Source organism: Varanus komodoensis, unplaced genomic scaffold, assembly GCF_004798865.1.
Source record: "Varanus komodoensis strain SLA01 unplaced genomic scaffold, ASM479886v1 scaffold87, whole genome shotgun sequence".
NCBI classification, from domain to species: domain Eukaryota; kingdom Metazoa; phylum Chordata; class Lepidosauria; order Squamata; family Varanidae; genus Varanus; species Varanus komodoensis.
Window position 1 is genome coordinate 155,206 of NW_025336565.1, and position 10,270 is coordinate 165,475.

Genomic DNA, 10,270 nt, shown 5'->3' on the forward strand with positions numbered 1-10,270 from the left:
ACGCACGGGCACGTGGCTTGCGCCTTTGCTGCTGCTGGTGCTGGTGCTGCATCCCTCCTTTCCCTTCAAGAGGAACTTTTCCATTTTTCCCCCTTCCCACTTTTAAGGGTTTCCGGCCGAACACCGGCGATGCTTGGCCGGAACGAAGGAAAGAAGAGGACAATCGCTCGGGGCGGCTGGGGAGTTTTGCATCTATACATAGTGAGATTACAGAGCGAAGGACCCATTTGCCAAGTGGCGCCGTGGCTTAGTTGGTTAAAGCGCCTGTCTAGTAAACAGGAGATCCTGGGTTCGAATCCCAGCGGTGCCTTTTTTTCCCCCCCCTTTTCCTCTCCACTCCCCACTTCTGCGGTCCCACCGAAAAGACCCCAGATGACCGTGCAATTTTGCTTTCTTAACAACCTTAAAAAAAGAAAGCTCTTCTCAGATGTACGGCGAGATCTCGCTCCCCTTCAAAGGCGCGCCCAGGGCGCTTCACGTTGCTTTCTGCACGCAGCTGGCTGGGTGCGAGTCGCAAGGCCCGCGCTGAGGAGCTGGGGGCGCGGGGAGCGAAGCCCCGGTTCTTTCTGCGGCGCGGGGGCGTCGTCCTCTGCCAGCAAGGCGCCCGCCGCGCGGTGTCCGATTTCTGCAGGTCCCCGGCCATAAACTCGCCGCTGCGGCCTCGCAATGGCATTTAAAGAGTGGCGCGACGGGGACAAGGGCGGGGGGAGCGGCATCCCTTTGCTTGCGATGCACTGCTTGTCTCGCTTTTCTCAGGGGAGGAAAGAATGTGCTACTGGGGCTCGGGGTGGCGGAAAATACCCGAGGAAAAGGTGAGCAGCGGGGGACAAAAACGGGGAAAAGGAAGGGTTGCATTGGCCGGGAATCGAACCCGGGCCTCCCGCGTGGCAGGCGAGAATTCTACCACTGAACCACCAATGCTTCCATGCAAGCTGCTTCTGCTGGAAAGTCTCATAAGGTGCCGGCAATCGTTCAGCAACGACTTCTCCGTTACTATTTCCGGTGTTCCCCTCTTTTGAGTTTTCCCAAGAATGCACCCTCCGCCTGTTTCGGGGCATTCTGCAAGCACGTTCTCTCTCCTCATCAGGCCGGTCTCTGTTTGCCTTACAAGAATGTCCAGGGGTTCCTTTGCTTTTGCAACAAGAAACTAATCCAGGGTCCTTCTTTCCCCTTTGAACCTACCACCCTGCCTCGGGCCAGGTCAAAACCTTGTAGTTGGAAGATGAATAAAATATTTTTAATTCTTTAAGTGCGTCTTGCATTAATAAAACGTTTCTATTTCTTCTGTGCACCCCCCACCCCCAGTTCAGCAAAATAAGCCCATCACTTGGTATGGTGTATTTCTGCACAGGTTATCAGCAAGTGGTGATAAGAAAGACATAACCAAGAAAGGTCCATGCCTGCAGCCTTCCCCAACCTGGTGTGCTCTCCAGATGGCTTGGACTGTTCTAAGCCATGCGCCATGCCAGTTGGGGGAGATAGGTGCTGAAATTCCAGCCTTCCAGAGGGCAGCAGGCTGGCAAAAGCTGCCGGCTGGCTAACAATATGCACACACAACTTGGCCTGATGGATGGATAACTAAGCTGTGATGAGAGTATTATGTAATTCCTAAATGTGAGCACAAAGTGTGGAGATTTTGCCCCTGGTCATTTCCCACCGTTATATCCCTTCTTTTCTGCAACCCTGAACTGTCAGCAGCTGCACACGTGAGCCTTTGAAAAGCCTCTTGCTTGCGACTATACGAAAAGCCAGTACTGCGTTCTTCATTTGCACCATTGGCGAGTGGTTGGCAGGCGGTTTTAAATGTGAAACAAAACACACACGAAACAAGGCAACTTTTGCACACGTCTTTTGTTAGTGTTAAGCCCTGAGCTGTTTATTTCAAACCCAACCAGGATCCAGAAGCATTCTGCCATGGGTTTCTTAAAAACAAAACAAAGTCCTAGGAAATAGACCTACATCAGAGGGCAAGAAAATCACAGAAAGATCAGAACATGCATGCCCACCCACCTTCCCCACCACACACACACCCCATTGCTGGATTAGGCTTCTCCGTGCTTAACGGTTCCACATTTATAGTCGCATTTCATTTCATTCCATTAGGCCTAATGACATCATGCCAAAGGAAGACGCTTTTTAAAAGAAAAAGAATTCAGTCTCTCTTGCTTGCTCTCTCTCTTTTGTTCACCAAGAAGTATAGGATAAAAAAATAAATTCCACCACCACCCCAGAAAAGAGACCCCAAATCTCTGGCAACATAAATCCCATTACTATACAATATAGAGAGAATTTAATATACATTTACAAGGACATTGTGGGAGGGAAGGGGGAGGCTTCAAGGCCAAGGTCTCCAGACGTTCAGGGCCTGCGGAGTTTGTGCCACGGAGTTCTGTGTCCCCGAGAGTTTACTCTGTTGAGGTCTGCTGAGGCCATCTGGCTGGGCTGGGCTGGTGACATGGGCTGGCAGTCCTGACCTGGGGGCAGGGGGGTGCAGGACATACGCGGCACCCCCGAGCGGCGGGCTGCAGCCAGCAAGGGCATCCGGGCTGCAGGGCGGTGGCAGGTCGTAGCTGGGGCTGGCGGCTGCCGGAGGGGGGCGGTGGCGGAGCGGCCCGCATGGATTTGTAGTTATTTTCCCCATGCGGTGGCAAAGGTGCTCCATGAGGTGGGCTTTTTTGCCTGTGTGATTGCCCGGGCTGGCTCGGAGGAAGTGGGCTGCTTGGGTTAGGCACTCCCAGTAGCCCCTGTGGTACCTTTGCAGCAGGGCGTCTTCCTTGTGCTTAGTCTCTGTGGTGCATTCAACGACAAGGCCCCAAAAGCAAAACACACAAAAACAAAGAGAGAAAACAGCAATTTAGAGTTCCAGTTGGCAACTTGGGCACATACCTGTCTCAGGATACAGAAGTCTCAAAGCAGCGGCTGCCTCCTCCTCCAGCCCTGAAAACGGATGTCAATGGGAGGTTGAGAAATCCATGAGAACACTATCACAATTTATCTTTGCATTGCTTTCCGACTGGTTTTCCCCGTTCTTGGTGTAATGTGTGTGTTTTCCTGGCAGGGCAACTGTGCTTTGTACCGCAGCTATGGGAAGAAGCAGAAATTCAGTGCACGGCTCCCCACTGCATCCCAGCTCACCGCACTGAGGTTGAGACGCTGCCGGAACGGAAGGGGAGACCAACGGTTAGTGCCAGTGCATGCCTCGTCAGCCTTCCCCAATCCAGCCTCCTCCAGGCTGGGGGCTGCTCGAAAATGGCAGTCCGGCGCAGCCGGAGGCCACCAGGTTTGGGAAGTCTGACCTAAGACCCCTGTGGGCAGGTTCCAGCTCTCCAGGAAATTCAGCGGCCCCCACCCCTTCCCCCAAAAGGCACCCCAGCTCTAATTTCACTTACCCCACAATGCAAACCATTTGAGGTGGCATTTAAGGAAACCTGGTTTGTGGGAGGGAAAGGGTTGGTGGGACAGGGAAGGAAGGGAAGGGAAGAGAATAAAATACACAGGTGAGCACTCGCGGGTGAACATAAAGATGGGCGGCAGCAAGGGGAGGGGAAAGGGGGACCGGACCCATCGCTCTGAGAGGGCTGCGTCTCCTTGTCCCGGTCCCTAATGGCTGCATGGCAGGGCAGCGTGTTCCTACATCTCCAGGCCAGGAGAAAACATAGCGCCTCTTGCTGAATTGCTATCTGTTTTGCAGCTGTTAAATAAACCAGGGGCCCTAACTAGAACAAGACAACTTTTTCCAGAAATTCCTGCAAAAGGCATTTAAGCACAACATAAATTATGTAGGGAAGTAATTTCACTTCTGTCTCAAAAGGAAGATTCAGTCCACACAGGGGGAAAATGTAGATGGGGTTGTTCTTATTGGTATTAATTTGGTAATTAAAGCAGCAACGGATAGGTTGCCTGGGGACTGTGTATATTCTCTCTCACATACACGCACACACATACACAACCAGTCCAACATCCTGTCATTCATATATTCAGGGCTGAATTGAGCCAGAGTAATGGCCATCAGGCACCAACGAAATCAATGGGTTTTTAGTCAGGAGCCATGTGCCCCATTACTTTCAATGGGACCTGAGTGCACAGATTAGACGCAGCTCAGTCCTACTGTGTGTCGACTCCAAAGCTCAGAAGAACTGAATAGGTCTCCCTCTCAGACAAATGTACATGTCTTCACATCCTCTGCAGGCTGGGGATGATGTGAGTTGTGGTCCAACACATCCCTGCCCTAGACCCTGTTGAGGGCTGAGGGCTTCCCCATTCATAGCAAAGCAAAAAGCTTTAACCGGGCCCTTCACAGCTTCTCAGTAGGGAGATGAACTCAACAGGTGAAGCACTGATTCACCTGTTGATTTCTACCTGTCTTTTAGCTTCTCCCTACACCAGGGAGGAACACTGTGAGCAGAGAGCATCGCGTCTGTTTCGGAGAACCTGTCTCCTGGCAAGAAGCATGGGATCCAGTCATGGAAGTATCAAGAAACGCAAGTGGGGGAACAGAAAGGCTGGGAGGCGCAACACTGCCACCCCCATGAGGCCAACACAAAAATTGTCTCATGGGATCCGACCAAAGGTCTGTCAAGCCTAAGAGCACAATGGAAAGAGCACACTGTTTCTCCACGAGACTCAAAGGCAGAGTGCCCCTGAGCACGGAGGTTCCATCAGTTGTGGTACGCATCACAAGGCACGTTTAAAAGGCCCGGGATTTTTGCTTGCCTGGAAGCAAAGAAGAGATTTTGCAGGCAAGAGCAGTCCTGAACGAGGGCAGCCGGAGCGGAGCGGAGCAGCATGCCCAACCGTCACTGGGGCAGGACCAACCCATATATAGGAAAGTGACCACAAGACCCCCCGGAGAAGACAGTCATGCCAGGGAAAGGCAAAGGCAGAGGACGGAGCGGAAGGCCAGATATGGAAGGGGCCCACTCCATAAAGGAAGCCCAGTCCTGAACTTGGGAGAGCAGAAAGGAGCGTGGGGGGTGGGGCATTCTGGGGGTCTCCCCAAGTGCAAAAAGCTTCCCCACCCCACCCTCACACCTCCCCTTTGCTTCTCTCCAAAGTTTGTTCGCTTTTTTTTTTACGAGAAAGAAAGAGAGAAAGAGAGAAAAGGATACCAAAAACCGTATACCTGATAAAGGCTGCGTCTTCAAAAACTGAACGGTTTTTTGTAAAATTTCTGCCTTTTCAACTTTGGGGTTTTTCAGCCTCTGCGGAGAAAAAGACAAGACAAAAGAAGAGGGGGAGAGAGAAACGGGGGGAGGAGGAATGAAAATAAAATATTCTCTGTATGATGCGCGTTCGGGGAGGAGGGGAAGGGGCGGACGGCGGGCTGGGAAGAGGCGCTTACCTCGTCCTGCGTGGCCTCGAAGAGCAGGACGCGCAGGCGGTCCAGACTCTGGTTCATCCTGTCCCTCCGCCGCTTCTCCATCAAGGGCTTCAGCAGCTGGGGAAGAGACGCAACGCCAGGTGGAGAGGGGTGGGGAGGCAGCGCGCGGGGCGGGCGCAGCCCCGAGGGGCGCGCGGGGCAGCCGGCGAGGGGGCGAGGGGGCGGGCGAGCGAGCTCCGCGCCCGGCTGGGCTGGGCTGGGCGGACTGGGCTAGACTGGGCTGGGCTGGGCTGGGCGGACTGGACTGGGCTGGGCTAGATTGGGCTGGACTGGGCTGGACTGGGCTGGGCGGACTGGGCTGCCCCCGCGCCAGGCTCCCGGGCTCCCGGCGCGTTACCTTCTTCTCCTCCTTGCCTTCCCACTTGGGGCTTGTCATCCTCATCACTGGCGGGCCGAGGGCGGAGGCAGGCCGGGGCGCTCGCTCTTCTCCGGGCCGGGACAGCGCTTCTCGCGCCCGCGCACGGGCCCCGCGGCGCTTTATACCCGCGCCCCCCCCCCCCCCCCCCCCGGGGCAGGCCGCGCCGCGCCGCCCCCGGGCTTTGATCCCCCGCCCCGGCCCGGGGCTCGGAGCGTGGCTCGCACGCCCGCCCGCCCCCGCCCTTGCGCCGGCCGGGGGGGCGGCCCGCCTCCGGTGCCCGCGCCCCGCCCCAGCGCTCGGCCCGCCGTGCTGGCTGGGGTTGATGGGGCTTGCCGCCCGCGCAGTGGCGCGCCCTGGGTGGGGACGGCGGCCCCAGGGGATGGGGCGGCGCAGACCGGAGACCCTCCCGGCGACTCTTCCAGCAGCCGCCGGCCCGTCGGTGGGCTCGGTACCCTGAGTCGCCTCTCAGCAGCCTTCCCTTCCAGCAGCACGTCCCATCATTCCCAGGCCAGCAGGAGCACTGTGGCAGCTGGGGCTGATCGGAGTTGTGTTGCCTCCTACCTGGAGAGTGCCAGGCTGGGGAAGGCAGTTTGGCCTAACACGTCTGCCCAACGTTGGTTGCATATCGTCCAATGCCGCATCAGGGTTCTAGTCCCCATTGTCCGCAGGGCAACTTCACTGACTTTGAGAGCCTCTCCTACCTCACCGGGCCGTTGTGAGGAGAGCGGAGGAGAGCCTTGTATGCTGCCTTGGCTTCCTTCAAGAGGAGAGAAGGCGTGATAGAAACACAACGCAAAATTAACAATGAACCTTCCATTCTCTGCATTCATTGTCCATTGCTTTCTCCAAAAAGGCCTTGGACGGCAGCCACAAAGCAGAGAGCCTTCCCGGTGGTGGCCCCCCATTCTAGAATGATCTCCCAGACGAGTCCCACATGGCACCAGCATTGTTCTGAGCACCAGGTTAATGGTTCTTGTTTGCTCTGGCATTTGATGGCCTGTGCCCCCCCCACACACACTTATAAAACGATACCTGGTGGGAGAAAGAGGGCAGAGGCAACATTTTTCTCCCTCGAGCACAAGCTGAGAGGCCCTGCGAAAGTGATTCTTTGATACCTGTGAAAGAGGGTCTTTTGTCACACACTGTATATTAAAATGTGTGGAAGTCACTGCCCCGAGATGCAGTCACAAGGGTGGGGGGGGGGGGGTTCCAGCTGCACTCTGGCCCAGCTTTGTAAAGGCAGAGCCTCTTTCTGAAATAGTGGCTAACCTGCAAGTCAGCCCAAGGTAACTCCCTCCTCCTCCCTTTTATCCTCACAACAACCTTGTGAGGTAGGCTGAGGGTCTGTGACTGGCCCAAAATCACCCAGGGAGCTTCATGACCTGGTGGGGACCATAACCCCGATCTTCTGAGTCCCAGCCCAGTCCTCTAACCACTAACCCATACTGCCCCCTTAGGTTGCCTTTTCCCCATGTTTTACTGAGTCAAATGAGTGTACCTCATGGTCAAACATTTGCAAGCTTCTTGTAGGACTACATAATCCATGACGCAGCATGCCTGGAATACATCTGGACAGAGTGATGACTGCAGAACCCGTAACATGTGGCAGAAAAATGCAGGGCCTTTAACTGAAGGGAGCAAAGGAATGAAATGTGTGGAGAGCGGCCAGGCACATCAAGTAAGGGATTGTTTAGATGGCACACACAGCAAGACCCAAAACCAGAACTGCACCCCCAAGCTTGGACAGCCCCAAGTTCAGCATTTCTGCGCTGTTGTTGCTGCTGTTTCATTTCTACACCCTCCCACAGTGGAAGTTCTCTGGGTGGCATACACGGACTTTTGTAACATTTCAAATGTCTCTCTAACTCAGATAATAACGAGGCAGGAACTTCGTGCATATTTGCAAATTTTTAAACGAATATCATTCCTGGTTTCTTGTTCTTCTGGCTCTTATCACCATGCCATGAAAATGTTCACCTGCTGATATTTGCAGAAAGCAGGACACCCCCCCCCCACACCCCAGCGCAGTCCCTTGGCAAAGCTCCCTTAGGACAAAGAAACTGGGATGAGGGGAAGAGAACAAAGCCAGAAGGGTCTTTGCAGCAAGGCTAACTTAAGCCCCCCCTCCACCCCCCGCACAATGCAACGGGCATCCAAAGTGCCGAAGTCAGTTTAGATCAATGAAGCAATGCCCGACCTGCTTTTTTAATTTAGCTAACCTCCAGAGGAAAGTTCATTCACTTACTAATATCCAGGCCTCAATTACTGAAGGGATTATGCAGGGACAATGTCTAATTTCTAGAGGCCCCCTTCCCCTCATCTGGGTAACAAAGACCCCATCAAATCCCCCTCGTCCTTGCATATTTTATTCCTTCCCTCCAAACCAGCATCAAAGGGATGAGCTGGGAGGTGGCGGGGGGGGGGGGGGGGGGCCTTTTCTCTGGCACTGAACCCCGCCAAAGTCACTCAGGAAAAAGCCTTTCCCAAGCTGGCCCGGTCTTTGCTTGGGCCAGTTGTGGATGATGGGCATTGTAGCCAAGACATCTCAGGAATGCCAAGTCGGGGGAGGCTATCTCTTCCAATAGGCTCACCAATGGTGAGCTTGTCTTCATGGAAATTCGGCCCGGAAAGGCCCGTATGCCGTAAGGTCCAACTTTTCCCAGTGGGTGGATGAGAGTGAGCTCAGACAGAGCCACGGCATCACCAGCGTTTCTGGATTTCGGGGAATGAGCCACAACGAAAGCACACTCGTTATCGTTCCTGCCTCTGCAGAGATGGGGAATCCCTCCAGATGTTGTCGTATGGCGATGCCCAGCAGCTCAAGCCAGCATAACAAACGGCGGGAGAGGGTGGAATTGCAGTGCAACATCTGGACTGCCACACCTTCCTCATCCCCTTGGCGTAAGACCCCGCAGGGCAGGCCATCACTCGCAGGGATGGGCACCTTGTGGTTCTCAGGATATTTTGTTCTGAGCTTCCCAACATTCATATATTTATTTTACTCCTATGCTGCCTTTTCCCTGCAAAGGCAGCTTAGATATCCTTGCAACAGCAGCCCTGTGAGGTAGGTTGGGCTGAAAGTCAGTGACTGGCTTCACGGGCAAGTGGGGAATAGAACCCAGATCTCCCAACACTAACTGCACTGCCTCAGTGTCAGTCATGCTGGCTGGGGCTGATGGGAGCTGAAGGCCAAAACATCTGGAAGGCCCCAAGGGCCCTGTCAAGATTTCAGACAACGAAACAATCAACCATCAGGAAGCGAGTATGGATGGAACAGAAGATAGGAAGTTATTGCGGATTAACTGATACCATGAGCTAGCAGTGTAATCTTATTCGGTGGCAGAAAGCCTATCAAAGTTACTAGTCCTGATGGCTATGCATGACCTCCAGTGTCAGAAGTATGCAAACCGGAGTGCATGGGCCCTCTTGGATGTAGCCAGATGTGCCACAAACTCGGCAGCAATTGACATCCACCCCAAAGTGCCATTTCATGTTGTGTCAACCTGGAAACTCTGGGTTGTCTATCAAACAGCCCAGAGTTAACCCAGCTATGCACCATTTCCTAAGCCATAAGCAATCCAGAGTTTCTGGGCTGGCAACCCATGACACAGTCCGGGAGTCACCACTGAATCAGCAAGCGTTCAGCTCATGCGCTCTGCTCGTCTCTGCAGTTATGGCGATTTATTTATTTATTATTTATTTAGAATTGTTGTATGCCGTACCATCGCTTGAGCCTCAGGACGGCTTACATACGATAAATAAACAGAATACAAATAGTGCACATAAAATCCAGATTCACCCTGGCTGCAAATTAAAACCTATCGATGATATTAAAAATTGTTAAAATATTCTTTAAATAGAAAGAACTTAGTCTGGCGCTGAAAAACAAATCACGGTGGCGCCAGGCAGACCTCTCTGGGGATTATGACTTCCAAGCCCGATCAGGTCAGAGAGACAGAGATGCAATTTGAACCCAAGATCCTGAACAAAGTGAACCTGTACAGAATTCAGAACTGGCTCATTGAACTCACTGCTTGCATTTGGATGCCTTGCAGTTTCGGCCTTTGGGAAGGAATACAAGTCAGCTGAAAAAAATTCCTTCCAGGCTTTCTTGATGCTTTTTGAAAGGCCATGTCTAAAACCATCTTGTTGAGAAAGCCACCTTTGCATTTAGGGATATTCCTCCCTTAAATCACTAATTCACAGTAGTGCCCGTACATAGATATTTTGTGTACTACTCATACACAATTATTTCTCCAGCTCTATTTTTCATCCTTTCCTCTGCAGCTTCCCAATGTCAATTTTATATTGTAAGCTCTGTGGGGCAGGGATTTGTCCCTTTGTGCAAGCCCTCGTGAGCATTGATTGGCCTTTAACAGGGGCGCTCTGGTTGTGTCTGGCTGCATTCGGATGGCCCAGAGAAAGGACAAGGGACATGCTGAATTTCACAGGGCTATTCCGGGGAGGGCATCCGTCCCTCCATTTCGGGGAATGCTGCATTCTTCGCCAAACGGCCGATCTGACGTCTCTAG

The 10,270-nt window shown here is 53.3% G+C and overlaps 1 protein-coding gene and 2 non-coding genes across 3 annotated transcripts; 1 reads left to right on the top strand and 2 right to left on the bottom strand.

The window, feature by feature from the left end:
- Positions 1 to 236: 236 nt before the first annotated feature.
- On the top strand, positions 237 to 310 carry TRNAT-AGU. Its single transcript has one exon. It is a non-coding gene; the product is annotated as a tRNA-Thr (tRNA).
- A 540-nt stretch (positions 311 to 850) lies between these two features.
- On the bottom strand, positions 851 to 921 carry TRNAG-GCC. The gene has a single exon. It is a non-coding gene; the product is annotated as a tRNA-Gly (tRNA).
- A 1,414-nt stretch (positions 922 to 2,335) lies between these two features.
- LOC123016595 (transcription factor HES-2-like) lies at positions 2,336 to 5,762 on the bottom strand. The gene is made up of 4 exons (XM_044417109.1): positions 5,718 to 5,762; positions 5,342 to 5,437; positions 5,123 to 5,201; positions 2,336 to 2,787 (listed from the first exon to the last, which is right to left on the bottom strand). Exons 1-4 carry the CDS (start codon positions 5,760 to 5,762, stop codon positions 2,336 to 2,338), a joined length of 672 nt encoding a protein of 223 aa, XP_044273044.1.
- Between the last annotated feature and the right edge of the window lie 4,508 nt (positions 5,763 to 10,270).

What these genes read in the sequence shown, in the direction of transcription:
- LOC123016595 (XM_044417109.1), bottom strand. Translation starts at nt 5,762, where the DNA reads ATGAGGATGACAAGCCCCAAGTGGGAAGGCAAGGAGGAGAAGAAG. An exon ending in AAGGCAAGGAGGAGAAGAAG is followed by an intron (nt 5,438 to 5,717) that starts GTAACGCGCCGG and finishes TCTCTTCCCCAG; the next exon opens with CTGCTGAAGCCCTTGATGGA. An exon ending in GAAGACGCAGCCTTTATCAG is followed by an intron (nt 2,788 to 5,122) that starts GTATACGGTTTT and finishes AATGCACCACAG; the next exon opens with AGACTAAGCACAAGGAAGAC.